This window comes from Lactuca virosa, chromosome 7, assembly GCF_052849685.1.
Source record: "Lactuca virosa cultivar CGN04683 chromosome 7, Lactuca_virosa_CGN04683_v6, whole genome shotgun sequence".
Lineage (NCBI taxonomy): Eukaryota > Viridiplantae > Streptophyta > Magnoliopsida > Asterales > Asteraceae > Lactuca > Lactuca virosa.
In genome coordinates, this window is record NC_136432.1 from 209,334,764 (window position 1) to 209,352,362 (window position 17,599).

At 35.3% G+C, this 17,599-nt stretch overlaps 1 protein-coding gene across 1 annotated transcript; it reads left to right on the forward strand.

Annotated features, from left to right (window-relative positions):
• The first annotated feature begins 16,980 nt into the window (after positions 1–16,980).
• On the forward strand, positions 16,981–17,376 carry LOC145127503 (uncharacterized). The gene has a single exon (XM_079062690.1). The coding sequence runs from the start codon at positions 16,981–16,983 to the stop codon at positions 17,374–17,376; it is 396 nt and encodes a 131-aa protein (XP_078918816.1).
• Positions 17,377–17,599: the final 223 nt, after the last annotated feature.

A 17,599-nucleotide genomic window follows, 5' to 3' on the forward strand; every position in this document is an offset into this window, starting at 1 on the left:
TATGAGTCTTGATCTCATTTTCCCTCTTTTGACCTAGTGAGTGTTTAAGTCATGCATTGGACATACATGACAAAAAAGCTACGATTTTTATTATCCTTTGGGTGAGGGAAGACCATCTGGAAAGTCCCAAGTAGTGGCTTAAAGGAATAATAGCTTAATGCTCAAAGCTAGCCAAGGTTGCGCTCACGACGTGAGGATGAGTGTGCCACATCGTGAGAATGCATTCCATCCACGACTGTTTTGTTTGGTTTAGGTCACCCAGAGTGGCCACGACATGATGGTGGTTAGAATCAAGATTGGGCGAATTTTTTGGCTGAGTTGGCCCGCTGAGTTGGGTCCGGGTCGAGTTCATACTCACGACGTGACAATAAGCTGGTCACGACATGCGGGTCTGTTGTTGAAGTTTGGATCGTTGACTTTAGACCATTTTGGAACTTTTGGGCCTTAGGGTTCTCTAGTTGGGCTTGGGGCATTAGTGGGCCTAGTTTGGGCTTGGGCCGTTATTGGGCCTTATGATTTATTGGCTTAACCTTAGATAGTAACTAGGGTTGGTATTGATTGTGTTCAGTGTGAGGAGCCGTTGTGCAGCAGACTCGGGTGTGAGATTTTCTATTTTCTAATCGAGGTGAATCTTCTCACAGTACTTGCAGGTCGAAGGTACCAATGTCGACCCATTTGATTATGTTATAGTATGCTAGCTGTCATTGTGACTCTTACATGTATTATATGTGTTTGTATGTATACCGGGCGGGGCACAATGTTCCAGGCGAAGCCCGATGCTGGTCAGGGCCCGATGGTGGATGGTTCCCATTGTATGTATGGTATGTGGTATTTTGGGGAAATCACTAAGCTTTGTGCTTACGGTTTTCAGTTTATGTTTCAGGTACTTCCAGTTTGAAGGGGAAGAGCTCGAGATGATCGCATCGCACACACGCCATGATTTTTCCGCTTTATTGATTGTGATGTATTTTGGATGATTATTGATACAATATGACCTTCTTATGGGTTTTACTATCACGTTTGATTGATGTTTATTTAATACAAAAACAAAATTTTTGGTTCTGGATTTTGAGACGTTACACTATCGGTGCTGGTAAGGGTTCCAAATCCCTGTATGGCTTCTGATGTTGTGTCTTTACTCTTGCACAAGTTACGAACTCTACTATATAAGTTGCCACATTGACCTTCATTGTCGGCCACTAGTAATAGGGTTTTAAGTCCAAGTACATTTTGGTGCTTCCTGGGTGTATAAAATATATGGTCTTATGAGAATCTTCCATAAGAAGATCTCGTATACCACCCATCTTAGGCACCTAAATGCGATTCTTAAATGTCTTCAACCCGTGCTTATCTTCTTCAAATACAAACGTATTGCCTAGATGTTCTTCCTTCTTATCACCTTCTGCCAGAGCCCTTGTCTGAGCTTCCTTGATCTTTTCTACGATCGTTGAGATCACTTCAATCTTCAACGGTCTAGCTCTTTTCCCTTCTAGAATCACCTTTCTACTTAAGGTGTCAACTACAATATTTTCTTTACCTAGGTGGTAATGTATCTCACAATCGTAGTCCTTGCCTAGCTCCATCCATCACCTTTGTCTCATGTTTAATTATTTACGAGCAAAGAGATATTGAAAGCTTTTATGATCTGTATATATCTTGCATTTGGTTCTGTAAAGATAGTGTCTCTAAATCTTTAGGGAAAATACCACTATCACAAGCTCTAGATCATGAGTTGGATAATTCTGCTCATGGGGCTTCAATTGTCTCGAGGCGTAAGCTACTACTTTATCTCTTTGGGTAAGAATACATCCCAATCAATCTTAGAAACATCACTCTTAGTATAGTGGTAAGTATTCCCTCCTGTAACGCGGGTGACCCGGGTTCGTTCCCCGGCAACGGCGCCAATTTGTTAACACGCTGTCGCGCACGTATTAAACAAATAAATTTATGACTGCTGGTTGCACTAAAAATATAGCACAGGGAAGCAGTGTCGAACAACACTAAAAATATAGCACAGGGAAGCAGGGTCGAATCCTCAGGGACACAACCTAATGGTCAATGCCTTTTTGCATCAAGCACATTCTAGTCAAGAAACAGAAAATATAAAAGGGGGATTTGAATTAAAAACTAAAAACTAAAAATGCAGTGCTATTAAATTAAACGAAAATCAATATCAAAAACGATTTCATTTCTGATACGACTTTCCTAATCATGTAACTGGTCCATATCTGATTATTTGAGATGCGTTCTATCTAAGCTGGTACTGAGAAAAACTAACAAACTCTAGTAATTTCTCTTTTACCTAAACTAGTTAATCAAAACAAGCTCTTCAATTAACCTTAACTTTTTACTGTTCAATCAAACAAGCTCTTAATTAAGATCAGAAAAGTTGCATTATAATCTATGTAAAATTCCCAAATAATACCCAATACTTCTCACAAGCTCGGAAGCGTAAATATATGATTTTTCAGTTTATAATAAAGTCAAATCCTAAACACGGAACCGATTTATTACTTGTTACTTATTACCAGTTGACAAGAACAATTACGTATTCTATTAACTGATTAACAGGAATGATTAAACCCTAATTAGGTGATCAGACTAACAAGAATTTAAAACCAAACATTCATTAAGAACAAAACTGAAGAATCTAGATAGAAACACAAATCAAAAACCAGATCTAATAATCAATCACATGAAAAGTACTTATCTTTGCAGAACTGAAAACAAAGGTTTTAGCCAGACATTGCTAAAATTAGATAAAAACAAATGAAAAGATACATCAAACAACTAATCTTACTAAACTACTTGAAGGAGATGATCCACAGTCTTCAGATCTTCAGAAATCGTTGAAATCGGTGAAGAAACGCCTCCAAAATCATATTTTCGTCGTCTGGTACCTCTGGAATCGCCAACTTAGGTTACTGGAGTGCTATTAGGGTCTATTTATACGTCCATCAGCAAAAACGACACGCATGCGATCGCATGTTTCAAAGCTGCGATCGCATGTTTTGAGAAAACGCGTCACGTGGCCTTTTTAATGAAGTAGGATGCTATTTTGGCACTTTTGGGATACTTGCGATCGCATGTTTTGAGTTTTTACTTTCGGATGAATTTTTGGCACTAAAAAAACCTTGAATCCAAGTTGCAACCAAAGATGCGATCGCATAAAGGCTCCATGCAATCGCATGGACCAGAGTTACGATACCATGTTTTTCCTAAGACGTCCGGAATTTCTTCTAATTTTCAGATCATTTTGAATCGCATCAATCGGAGTTACGGTTCATGAGATATGGTCAAAATACTGACAGGGGGTCAAAGTTGCCAGCAACATCCTTTAGCTTCAGATTGTCGATTCTATCTTCGTGTGATCAATTTGATCGAATGTTTCTTGACCAAAGCATCTTGCAAGCATTCCTCAACATACTCCATAAGTTCCAAGCTCCATTTTAAGCTCTAAACGCGCATCCAATTGCTCCCAAAGCACTGCTCCACTCGAACTATCTGAAATTGACATAAAAACATGAGCATTACGGGAATTCTAACAAAAGACATGAGCTGAACATTATTTAAACAAATGACATGAAAATGTACCAAATATGATGCTAAAATGATAATAAAAACTACCCTATAAGATGCATAAAATGACATCTAACATACTACTTTATCTCTTTGGGTAAGAATACATCCCAATCAATCTTAGAAGCATCACTAAAAACCACAAAGTCATCAGTTCCATCTGCTAGGACGAGGATTGGTGCTTCACATAACCTCTTCTTCAATTCACTAAAAGCTCTTGCTTGCTTCTCGCTCCAAGTATTATCAAATCCCTTTTTGGTCAGGGTTGTCAATAGAGTTGCAATAGAAGAAACGTTCTGGATGAATCTTCAATAGTAACCCGCTAATCCCATAAAACTACGAATTTCAATGGGAATATTTGGTGTCTCCCATTTCATCATAGCTTTCATCTTTGTTGGGTAAACTATAATGCCTTGCTATTTGACTATATGACCCAATAATTGAATCTCCCATATCCAAAAGTCACACTTGGAGAAGTTTGCATAAAGTTTCTCCGTCTTAAGGACATCCAGTACTTCTCGGAGACGTTTACCATGATCTTTAGTGTTTTCCGAGTAAATCAAGATATCATCAATGAACATTATTATTGATTTATCGAGAAAAGTTTTACAAACTCGATGCATCAGATCCATGAATGTTGCTGGAGCATTTGTTAGTCCGAACGATATAACAAGGAATTCATAGTGTCCAAAACTTGTTCTAAAGGTTGTCTTCTCAATATCTTGCTCTCTAATCTTCAACTGGTGATAGCCTGACCTGAGATCAATCTTGGATAAAACGGTTGCTCCCTGAAATTGATCGAACAAGTCATCTATCCTTGGTAAAGGATACTTATTTTTTATTGTAGCTTTATCTATCTCTCTATAGTCAATGCACGTTCTCATTGTACCATACTTCTTCTTTACAAACAATACTGGAGCTCCCCAGGGTGATGAACTAGGTATTTATAAAACCTTTGTCCAACAATTCCTGGAGTTGTGTCATTAACTCCTTTATTGTAGGTGCTAAACCTTACGATGCTTTCGCAATTGGCATCATTCCGTGCAATAAGTCAATTCTAAATTCTACCTGTCTTTCTGGTGTTAATCCTGGTAATTCGTCTGGAAATACCTCAGGAAAATCTCGCACCACAGGTATATCAGTCATTGCCCTATTCTCCTTCTTTGCATCTATCACGTATGCCAAAAATGTTGAACATCCCTTGGATAGGCATCTTCTTGCTTTCATCATTGTGATGATTCCAGATCTCACTCTACTCTTATCACCGTAAACCACAAATGTCGCTCTCTTAGGGGATTAATACACATCGTCTTCCTTCCACATAGGATGTCTGCGAGGTTTTCTCCCAACCAATCCATGCCAACAATTACATCGAACTCACTCAACTCAAAAGGCAAAAGCTCTCGACGAAATTTGCTTCCATTTAAGTCGATAGTTACGGCCTCTAATCTATTTCTAATAAATAAATTCCTACCACCAACTACTTCTACTAAGATATGGGTACTTAGCCTAAGTGGTGATAACTTAAGTTTCCTACCAAATTCTTGTGATATAAATGAATGATCTACTCTAGAATCAAATAATATCTTTGTGAGAATTTGGTTAAATAAAAATGTACCTAAAGCAACATCAGTCTCTTCCTTTGCTTCATTGAGGGTTATCCAATAACTTTGAACCTTCGGCTTTGGTGGCATGATCCTTGGGGTGGGTTTCTCAACCTTTGGGCACTCTGCCTTCATGTACCCCTTCTCTCCATAATTGAAACAAACTTTTCCTTTAACTGGGCAATTTGTAGAAATGTGCCTGGGCTTCTTGTACTTGAAGTAGACGACATAGTCGCCGAAGTGCTTTTTCTTGCACTGGTCGCACCACTTGCCTTCTTAGTTGCTTCAAATATTGTTGCTTGACTTTGAGAACTTCTTCTTCTTATTGTTGTTGTTATTGTTGTTGCTTCCCTCAGCTTTCTCTTTTCACCAACCTTAATCCTATCGGCAGCTCTCTTCTTCATCATACCTTCCATAGATTCTAGACGACCGCCTTAAAAGTCGGTGCCTGCTTCACCGACACAGTGTGCTCCTATGGCAATCCATTTGCATACCATTCAATCTTGGTCAGTTCATTCGGAACAAGTCACAGGGCGAACTCCATTTTATAAGTGAATGTATTGGTGTACTCGTCCACTGACATGCTTCCCTTTGCCAAATCCAAGAATTCATTCTCCAATTCCATCATTTTCTCAGCCGAACAGAACTTCCTCTTGAAATGGGTTAAGAATTCGTCCCATGTCAGCTGCAATGGCTTGTTGGGGCTCACAGTCTTTCCTAACGTGTTCCACCAACGAAGCGTTGTGCCTTTGAACTGCCTCACAACATAGGTGGTTTGTAGCTTCCATGTAAAACCACATGTTATAAAAGCTGACTCCATCTCCGATATCCAATACATGACTCCAACTGTATCCTATTTTCCATTGAAGGATGACGACTTGCAAGTCGTAAAATACTTGTACTTGCAAATTCCCCTTGGTTCATCATTCCTTCGGATCTCTGAGTCTTCCGGAGGAGGAAGTAACCCTTGATGACTTTCCGAGTCATCATTTCCTTCATGGACCATTTCTGGATGAGAAGGAATCGGTTCGTTGTTGAATTGTTCAACAACTACCAACTAATTGATTGATGGTGCTCCTCTTCTAGTAGTATCTAGTTATTGAGCCAAGAGATCCCTAAGCTCACGTCGCTGTTGATCGAGCATTTCTTGCATCATTTCCCGAGCTTCAATCATCGGGATGAACAACAACTGCTCCAACATTCTGAGGTGTCAGACTTCCTTCGTTGTTGATGAATCTTCTGCTCCTAGTGATCGTCATGACGTTCTATAGTCGTAGAGGGGAGTAGTTTAATACGACGATATATTACTTATTATATATACTTATATATACACACATTTAGCACATAATCAACAATTAAGGCATCTTTCTATAATATGCTAGTGCTAGAGTCTTAAACAACTGAGGCATATATCCTAAAGTAACCTATCACACACCTCACCGATCATACCTAGCGTCTAAGTTTAAGTCTAGAATTTACCTAATATCCTAGTTCGCTTAAACTAATGCTCTAATACCAACTATGACATCCCCTATTTTCAGAACCAATTAAAACATTTTTCTTTATGCTTTATAAATTGAGATGTGGAATTTCCCAGTTAAATAGAACATTTTTAAGATGACCAAAGTTATATAATTAAAACCTTGAGGATGTCATTCGTTCATATCCAAACATACATTACAACGTAAAATATAAAAGGTCATGAAACTACATATTACAGACATATCTCTTTATTCAACTCAGCACCCTTACTAGACTACAACACCCTTGGTTCCACTACATGTGATGCATAAAAATAAGTAGGTCGGGTTTGGGAAAACCTAGTGACATACGTAGGGTTTTCAAGCCCGTACTAATTTAATGATAATAAATAAATTTTATTCCTACGGAAAAACGTTTATTACATAATATAAGTGTATATAGAATATGAGCTAAGACCAACCGCCCAACCCAACCAGTCCTCACAGATACTAGTTCGACAATCATCTGGAAGAATCACCTTACCTGATGAATTGTCTGAGTATTTGTTTGACTACACAGCTAGGAGTGTCCTTGGACAATGTAAGTTATATAAAGGCAACCGATGTTCAGAGATTTGATAAATATGGTATCCCATTTTATCTACTTCCATGGGTTATAAGTCTATACTAGCAACGTAGCTGACTAGACTGCCTAGAATAGCAAGTGTTGTCATCGACTCTGGTCGATGACCCATACATACTTGCCAGTTTTCTGATCTGGACCCACCATTTCTGGTCATCCAAGAAAGAGGAGGACTTCACTCCCTTCTGATCTCACATTCTATCCCAACTATGAGACCTAATCGATATCAAGCTTAATTTGAACTAAGCAACCTTTACAAGTCTTATTCTTAAGCCTAAGGAGAGACTTATAACTAAACACAATCAATTCCTAATATAGTTTCTAATCCAATTATCACATTTATACGAATAGCACATATCACAGATAATACAGATAAACATTTAATATTACTTAATAGTATTAATACTTTTTAAAATGAGATTATGTTATCGATAATAACTACGCACTCACCTAACAAGATGTCTGGTGATTGGTAAATCAGGCAGAGCTTCAACTTACACCTTTTCCAAAAGACCTAGATGTATATAACGCTAATTCTTAGTCTAATTTCATTTCTCATGGAACTATTATCCTAAGGGTTTAGATTCCTCAATAATCCCAAAGGCCGGGCCATTTCGGCGTACAACCTTTTTGAAATCTAACCATCAAGTCGACATAACAATTCTAGGAACGTCTCCTGTAAGTAGATAAATCAGTATAATGACTTGGAATCATTGATAAATATTAATAATGAGTTCCTAGTAACGACTTATCACTATAATCATAAATTACAAGGAAACGGAGTAAGTGTAGCTTACTTACTGAGTATTTTTTATGAGAACCGGGACCTAAGCGGGCAGAATACTGACTCAGTAACTCCAACTCGAAGATTACAACTAGATGAGCACTCAGGGGTGTTGCAGGGCTTTGCCACATGACATAAATGAAGTAAAAAAGGGCTAAATAGGGTAGAACTTGAGAGAACCGGTTGAAGGGGTGATGGAATAGCAGGAGGGACAAATTGCTATTTATAGGAAGAATTGGGGGTAGGTGCGCCGTGTACCATAGAGGTGCATCACACTCTTGGTCGGAACATAGTGACATGGAAAAATGCTGGTCTGACACATGGCGAAAAGTGGGTGGGGCTACGCGGTCTTGTCAAGCGTGTCGCGCGTCTAGCGTGCGTGCATACCGTTTTTCAGATTTTCAAAATTACGTACCTTCTTCATATGAGCTCTGTTTTTGACGTTCTTTATATCCATGCGTAGCTATCGAGGGGATCTATAACTTTTACTTAGACTCCGTTCACAAATTTTGAATTTATTTATTTCACACGTGCTTAGACAGTTAAAGCCTATATAAAATGCATAACTTTATCATCCGGTGTCCATTTTCGATAGACTTTATACCATTGGACTCCTATTAATGAGATATTAAATTCTATTTTGGATTTTTTTTGGCTAAAAAAACTGATCTAAAGTTTGATTTTTGAGTTGTGTACTGCTACACTGAATCTTAGAAAAATCATAACTTCCCCTAATGAATTCAGATTTAGAGGTTATCTATATGCACACTCTCGGTTTAAAAATCACTATGGCTTTCGTTTAGATTACTTAAGCTAAAAGGTAATTTATCAAAAATTTAAATTTTACCATACGTAGAGCCATATTGGTTTAATCGCAAAAACCTTGAAGAAGCATAACAACTTCATATGAAGCCGGATTTGAACGCTCCTCATATCTCCAGAATCCTTATTATGTATACTACCACTAGGTTAAGATTATTTATCCTAAATAATCTTTTATTTTTGACGGGTATTTTAATCTTATTTATTTTATTGTTAAATACTTACATAATATCATATAAAACACATGAGCATATAAATATATGAATAATCCTTTCTTATTCATTCATATAAAGATTACAATAGTTAACCAAAGTGATTACAGACTATGACTAATCTAGCAGGAAACGCGGTCATTACAGAAATGTATATTCAATATATATTTGTTGCAGCGAGCGTAACTCCAAAAATTATATAAAGGAAATAGTTCTTTAAAAACATAATATAGCAAACAACAAAGTCTGATTTATCCTCTTCAAAAACATGTACTATCGACATTTAGTCAATGGCCATGTGACCCTATCCCACTAGAGAATACGAGGGCTACCTGGAACACCATAAGACAAATCCAAGCGACCAGGAGATCATGTGCCATAAGAACTGTATGAATGACGAGTGAGTGTTTTTGAAAAAAATAAGTTGTGAATCGATTTCACAATTTCTAAGATGTTCCAAGAAGACTTGGTTTATAAAAATGATTTTCTTTATCACAACGAAAGGTTAATGATGATGTCATGAAGTTGTATTTCAATCTTCACTATGAAACAATTATGAGCAAATCAAAAGTTTGAACAATAACAAATAAAAGTCGTCAGTGAAATTGATTAAGTATCTATCACCAAATCTATTCACGATTGAAAAAAATTACATACATCACTTTGTGGAATTCTTTTTCAAGCCTTTTGTTATTTAACTACTATAAGATAAAGACACTTGTGAATCATCTTCCCTTAAAAAATTCCATCCTTTTGAAGTTGGTATATGAGTTTCATATTTATATAGTCATGATGATTGTGACATAGATAAGTTTGAGTCAAATATCATTTGATTTTATAGGTGTTATCTTTAGAACTATTAATTTAATGAAAACTTATAGATTTACTTCATAAATGACATTATGAGAAAATATTCTTAACATAGAATACATCATTCCAGAAAATGAATGTAAACATCCATTAACTGATAAGTAAATCTAGATTTATTCGAAAATTTAGCTGTTACATGTTCCTATAAGAATTGGTACAAAACATTTATTGTTTAAATACTATAACATCACTTGTTATATCTTCAGCACGAAATACCATTCATCTGTAATCAGTTGATTATTTCTTCCAAAACATGAGCACATAATATCAATTATTTGTGTCACATGCAGTATAAAATACTCAAGTGAATGGTGGAAAAATAAATAGTTCTATCATATAGAAATATGAAGTCATGGTCATGCCAGAGTTCCTAAACTTAGTGAGATAAGAGGAGTAGTTCCCCTTCTAGTGTCTAGTTTCTTCTACAGTAGAAACAAAACTAATCATTTTGGTCATTTCTTGATTTTTGGGTTTATGTTGTGTTTCCCTTAATTGAACTATAGGTCTATTAGAGTACACAATCTCTTAGGTCTAGTATGCACGTTGTATTGTTCATAATGAATATCTACTTTAATTGATAAGACATATGCTATGTTTCATAATTATCTAAGACTTTATGCAAGTCAAAGGCAATTGTTCTAGTACGATGTGAGACACATCAACATCATTACAATAATGCTTCCATCAAAGCATCAAAATAAGACTGACTGGTTGTAGAGGTTGTTAAGGTATGAAATCTTTCAATATATATAATCTATGTTTATCCTTATGGAAGAACCTCAAGGCATTATACCAGTTATAGAAATTATAATCATCAAGTGTTACTATCTTTTAAAACTCAACAATAGAGAGGTTTTTCAGGGCGTACAATAGTATCAGTTATTTACAGAATTTAACAAAATTTCATTTGGTATTTGAAATATTAAACCTTTAAAAATTAATACCCTTTTATTGTTTATAAAAGATTAATTTATTAAAGTCTATGACCCAAGTTACGAAACATGTCAATGGTTAGGTGACATTTATCCCATCCACTTAATCCAACTTGGTAGGTACCGATTACCAATTGCATAAAATATGTAATTCCTAGATAATAGGATCCCAAACAACTATTTCTTAACTTGGCATGTTTGATCTCATCTATGCCTCGGACCTCTCATGCTTAGGTGACATTTATCACACAAGATTCCAATCAAGTCTTCCTACTTGAAACAACTTGTATCATTGCAACTAACTAGTGACTAGGTGACCCTTATGTCACTAGAAAATACAAAACCACCCCAAACATCATCACATAATCCTAGTGGTTAGGTGACCCATCACCCGCTAAGAATGTACAAACGATACCCAAGTGTTTTTCAAAAGGATGGTAATGACTTGCATTTTTAAGAAGATGTTTTATATATGTTTTACGGATATAGTTATAAAAACATGGTCTCATGAATATTGCATGCATCCAACAATTCGTGTACCCTTTTGTAAAAATCATATCACTTGTTATAAGGTTCTTTAGGTTCCAAATAAAACTTCATTTTATTTGCCATTAGCCGCGATCAATTATAAATTAAAATACGATATTTAACGTTTAGTCGTAGAACGCTTTTATGAACCGGTTATAGTCTTTTAATAAAATTTCATTTTATACTTAAGATTTGGAGTTTTGGATGAGTTCTAAAATCACTACTTTAAATCTCATTTTAATAATCAAAATCTTATGAGTTTTTGAATTTGTAAAATAAAACTCATTTTATTTTATAAACTCAATTTTCTATATCTTGTGGTAAAAGACATATTTTGATAAACCAAAACTTAGGTGATGATAATTATCTTTTAAATCTCATATGGTAAGCATAAAACATAATATCAACATGTTGCGTTAAGTTTTAAAAAACTGATATCATATATTAAGTTTCGATGTAAAAAATAATTACTATTATTATTATTTGTTGTTTATAACGTTATAAATTGATTTTTAGTATTTTTAATAAAAATTTAATTTATTATGAAAGGCATGGAGTTTATATAATGTTTAAACACCTTTTAAACCATTTTAAATCTTTAAAGTTGGCTATTTAAAGTTTTACTATAAAACTAAGTTTAACAAAAAAAACTTGATTTTAACCGGTAATCGGTTAAAATGTTTTAATCAATAGTCATTTATAAACATCTTATATTACCTTTTAAATATTTTTATTCAAACTTCAAGTGATATTATTTTATGATAAAATGTTATTTGACATGTCAAAATCATTCTCATACATAAAACATAGACAAAACTGCAAAAATGCTCGATGTGGTATGTATTTTTTCCAGGTTTTAGTCTGAACCCCGGTTTTTTGGATTGACAGTCCTTTTGAGTTAGTTTGTTTGTAGGTTTAGTCCCGCGGAAAACTGAAAAGACTGAAATGCCCTTCTGATACAATTTTTATATTTTTCTATTTAATTAAACGTTTTATTAATTAATAAATATGGGGCCCACCTCTTTCTCTATCTCTCTCTCTCTCTCTCTCTCTCTCTCTCTCTCTCGATCTTGACAAATCTAACAACTGACATCTCCCTCATCTTCTTCCCTTGGTGTCATTTCCCCTTCTGAAGATATACCCATTCATCGATCGATTCATCTTGTAAATCGGATTCATCCTGAGGAGTTGTTTCTCTTATATCGGTAGTCATAGTGGGCGGAGCATCTATTTTCCATATACACGATGAGCTGGTGGTGGGCCGGAGCAATTAGATTTGCATAGGTAATCAACTTTCATCTCATCTCAATTCATCCACTTTACAACTGATTACAAAATTCAAGAATCGATTACCTTACATAGATGAGTGTTGCCTTAATCCTCAGAGTCACCGGAATCGTCAGCAACGGACTTGCCAAAATCCTTCACGAACTCATTAGAATCTGCTAGCATGTAGACGGAGTCATAAAAGTACTCTGAGAACAATGAGTGCTCTTCCGTGGAGACGGTTTTATGTGAGGTCAAGTCTGAATGGTTGTTTTTTAACATGATCCCACAAGTTCGATACTTGGAATCTGAGAATCCTTACGTGGAGTTTAAGAAGTCGATGAAGGAGATGGTGGAGACTCATGATTTGAAAGATTGGGATTGTTTATAGAAGACAGTATCTGTATGTATGTGTTGTGTTCTTGGTTCACAAAATTTCCTGCACCTTCTTCCTCACATAACATGTGGTAGCTGACTATTAGATGACGGAGAAACCATATCAAAACCAGATCGGAGTTTTCATCTGTAGGTGGGGGCATAAAAAATGAAGGGGAAACTAGATTGGGAACCACAAACAATGGCAGATCGGGAACATGAGAAACAATCACGTCGGAGATGGCTGCGATAAACTTAATTGGGGTGAGGTGAAAGTGATGGTGGTGTTAGGTGAATGAAACTCCGATCATCGAAGCTTCTGTCGTAGACAAGCATATCAGAAGTAGGGAAATCTTCGAAATTCGTGGGAGTCTGAAGTCTATAATTTGGAGAGAGACAGAGAGAGAGAGAGAGAGAGGGAGAGAGAGAGAAGTGGATCCTCTATTATTTATTAATTATTAAATTAGATTAAAAAATATATTAATTTAAAAGAACATGAAAAATAAAAACATCAAGGGTATTTTAGTATTTTCAGATTTTCAAGGGACCAAAACTACAAACAAACTAGCTTAAAAGGACTTTCAATCCAAAAAGGTTATGGTTTTGACTAAATCCCGGAAAAAAATGCATACCATAGGGACCATTTTTGCAATTTTTTCTAAAACATAGCATACAACAACATAAAATAAACATCACAAACATGCATTAATATTATATATGCACAAATCAACCAAGTCTTGTGACATTTTATGAGCCAATACAAAAATGTCAAGTCTGTTCCTAAAGGTACCGAAAATTTTCTAGTAATGTTGTTGTTGAAGCTCTCACTTGAGAAAACATCCATTGCATGTAAAAATTGAAAAGATTCTTAAAAGGCGAATAATTAAGCAACATGCAACACTTTTCAGAAAAGGTCGCAGAAAGTGTTGCATCATGACCAACAGCCCTTGTGGAATCTGTCAATAGCAACACCTTTAGCAACAGTTTGTAGAAAGTGTCACAATTGCCCATGCACACTTCAAAGTTGCGAAAATTACCTTTTGGTCTTAAAAAAAATGACTCCATCTTCATTTCTTGTTACATTTTTGTACAAATAAATTATTTCTAAAAACTAGTATATTACTTATAAAATTAAATGAAGAAAACAACTACATTTAATTATTACATACAATATAAATAAATAAATAAATATTACAACCATTTTAAAAAATCAACACATACAACAAACACAATGGTCAATGGCTAGTTTATGCACATCATACACATATCAATAAACAATTTTTTTTTCTAAGGCAACTTTATACAACCAAAATGCATGAAAAACTTGGCTGCATAAAAATAATAATTATAAAAACAATTTTCCATAGAAAATATATTTGGTGATTTCTTTGCCAAAATAAATACCAAACATATTTTCCAAAACCAAAGGTTATTAAATACTTAAATAAATCTTTCTAAACATGTATAAGAGGCTCTGATACCACTGATGGGTTTTGATAACTAAAATGATCCTTTTATAAAAACAATTTTAGTGGCAAACGAAAGAAATTTAAAAATAACAAGTTTACTTTTAGATCATTTTAACAAAACCACCAACATGATCCATATACATGAACTAGAAAGATAATAACAACCATAAGATGTTTCACAAATAACCTTTGAAGCCTTTGATCCCACTTGGAATTGGGGAGTTGATGAAGATAGAAAAAATTCAAGGAAGAATTTCTCTAGAATGTATCTACCATCAAGAGTAAGACACTTGGAATGCTAGTTCTCATATTGTATAAAAGTACTTCTTAAGCCTTTAAATGTTTAACACAATTAATCACTAAAGGAGAAAGACTTTACATCACCAATACTTAGAAGCAATCTTCAAAAAAAAAAAAAAAGAAGAAGAGCACAATTATGTTATGGTTTTATGGTGAAAGAAAAAGGAAGAAGAGAGTTTTTTATTAGCTAAAAATGCAAGCTCATGCATTTATTTTATAGTCTCATGCAATTAAAGCCTTTATATTATAATAATATAAAGTAATTCTAGCCTTTTAGAAGCATGGGGGAGAAAGGATGAAAGTTTACACGTAACCTCCATGCTTACATAAAAAATTCGACTATGTCCTTTTAAGAAGAGGACAAAAAGGTTAGGTTAGTTTCTTAAACAAAAAACTAACTAACTAGTAAGTCTATAGTTTACCAAAGTGTCCAAATCTTTGTACATAACTTATTAAATCAAACTATATGATATAATAACTAGTTTTTTCTCTCTTTAATTATTATTTTCACAAAAAATAACTATTACCTAATTAAATGCAAGAGTTAATATTATTTATTAATAATCATATTAATAATCAATATTCAAAATATGCTAACTTGATAAAGATGTGAACCTATAGGATCATATGTTATTAGCACTATCATTCAATAATGATTATTGAGCATATAGATCTAACACGACATCCCTTGATGTGTCATTTATGCTATGATGTATATTATGATGCTCAAGATTGTCCAAGGATGCTTAGAAGTTGAAGATGATCAAGGACATGCACAGGAGGTCCCACCAAGTGGCAAGGTTCCACTCCATGCACTTTATGTGCCGTCGTGGAACCTCGACAAAGTGCCATGCATTGGAGGTGCCATCAAGTGACAGGAGGAGCCACTAAGTGACAAGGGTTCCACTTAATAACACCTGATGTGCCAGTGATATATTTATGGTGCCAATACAATGTATATCAAGGATGAAGGTTCTAGAAGATACTGCATGGCAAAATATGATTGGTTGACACCTTTCATGTGCTTATGGATTAATGGGCTTGGCCTATTAGGGTTTTAGGTCTGATCCGTAGTTTATAAATAGGGATTTCTGCTACTCATTCATCAAGTGTCTTTTGTATCCTCAATGAGTATCGAGAATCTCTGTTGAATTGAACTTGTAACATGTGTTTGCAAACTCTGTGAATAAAAAAATAGCCTCTCCTACCCATGGACGTAGGTTACCTTGATCGAACCATGTAAATACTGTCTTTGTGTGCTTTTGGTTTCGTGTGTTATCCACATTACTTCCTAACAAGGGTCATCAGATCTTGGCAAGTGCCATCAGATTTGTTCTCATTCTTGACAAGTGTCGCATGGTTTCCCTAACAAACCCTATATAAATGTGTTGCAATACATCATTCACTATCTTCAACACTCTATATAATGACATTCAACTTCCCATAGTTTTAGTGGAACGTTTGGTCGCACTAATGCAGAAAAGGTGGGATGACAAAAACTCATCGGTCTACTTTAGGTATTAGTGTCTTTCGGATTGATAATTTTGTCTCTTGGTTGTGTAAATGATATTATGTCTCTCCGTTAAGTGTCGAAGCTAAGTATTAAGGTATGATAATACGATTGTTGAAGCTAATTGGTTTCACAACCTTCTTCTTGAACTTCTTTGTCTTGTGTCACACGACTTCATTGCTAATTGTGATAATGAGAATGAAATATACTTATACTCTAATCATGTAGCTCATTAATGTAAAGAAATTGATTATCCTTATCTTGCCAACCAAGTCTTCTTGCCCACCAAGTTATCTAGTTTCTTAGTTTATCTTGTTTGAATTTTCTAGATTACCTTTTCCAATCGTTCCCTTTTATTCAGTATTTAAACATTAGGCATGAATGAAATCAATTAGCTTTTGGCAATATTAAAATCTTTATGTTATCAAAGTGGGTCTTATAGATCCATCTCCTAAGAATCCGACGACGACTTCATCATGTCCGGAGGAGAAGAACCGTCCAACAAAAACGAAAACAACACCATTGATGCCAATTCTCCATACTACATTCATACCTCCGATTATCCAAGACAAATGCAAGTAAACGATCCCCTCATAGACAACAACTACATCGATTGGTCATAAGAGATGTTGAATTTCCTATTCGCCAAAAATAAAGTTGGCTACATCGATGGGACAATTCAGAAACCGGAAGACAAATCATCCAACTACATGCCATTGATGAGATGCGATGAGATTGTGAAGGGATGGCTAACCACGACTATGGAGAAGAACATCAGGGGCAACCTAAAATATGCAAACACTACATTAGAAATACGGGCTGATCTGCAAGAAAGATTTGGAAAAGAGAGTGCACCAAGAGCTTATGAATTAAAACAATCTCTCACTAACACCCATCAAGAAGGTATGTTCGCTTCTGCTTATTACACCAAGTTACGAGTTGTTTGGGATGAGATTAGTCGGTTTGTCCCGCCCCATGGCGCACTTGCAATAAATGGGACTACAATACTGGAAAAATATTGAATGAAGCTAAAGAGAAGGAGAGATTGTATGGATTTTTGATGGGTTTAAATGGCGAATTTAACACCATCATACCCAAATACTATCCATGAAGCCCACTCCTATCCTCAAAACTGCCTACTGTAACATCCCAGAATCACGATAAATATTTTCATTTAAAGAAACCATTGTTTTCAAATCAAAACCAGATCAATCCAAGTGTCAAATACAAATATTTCCCTAGACC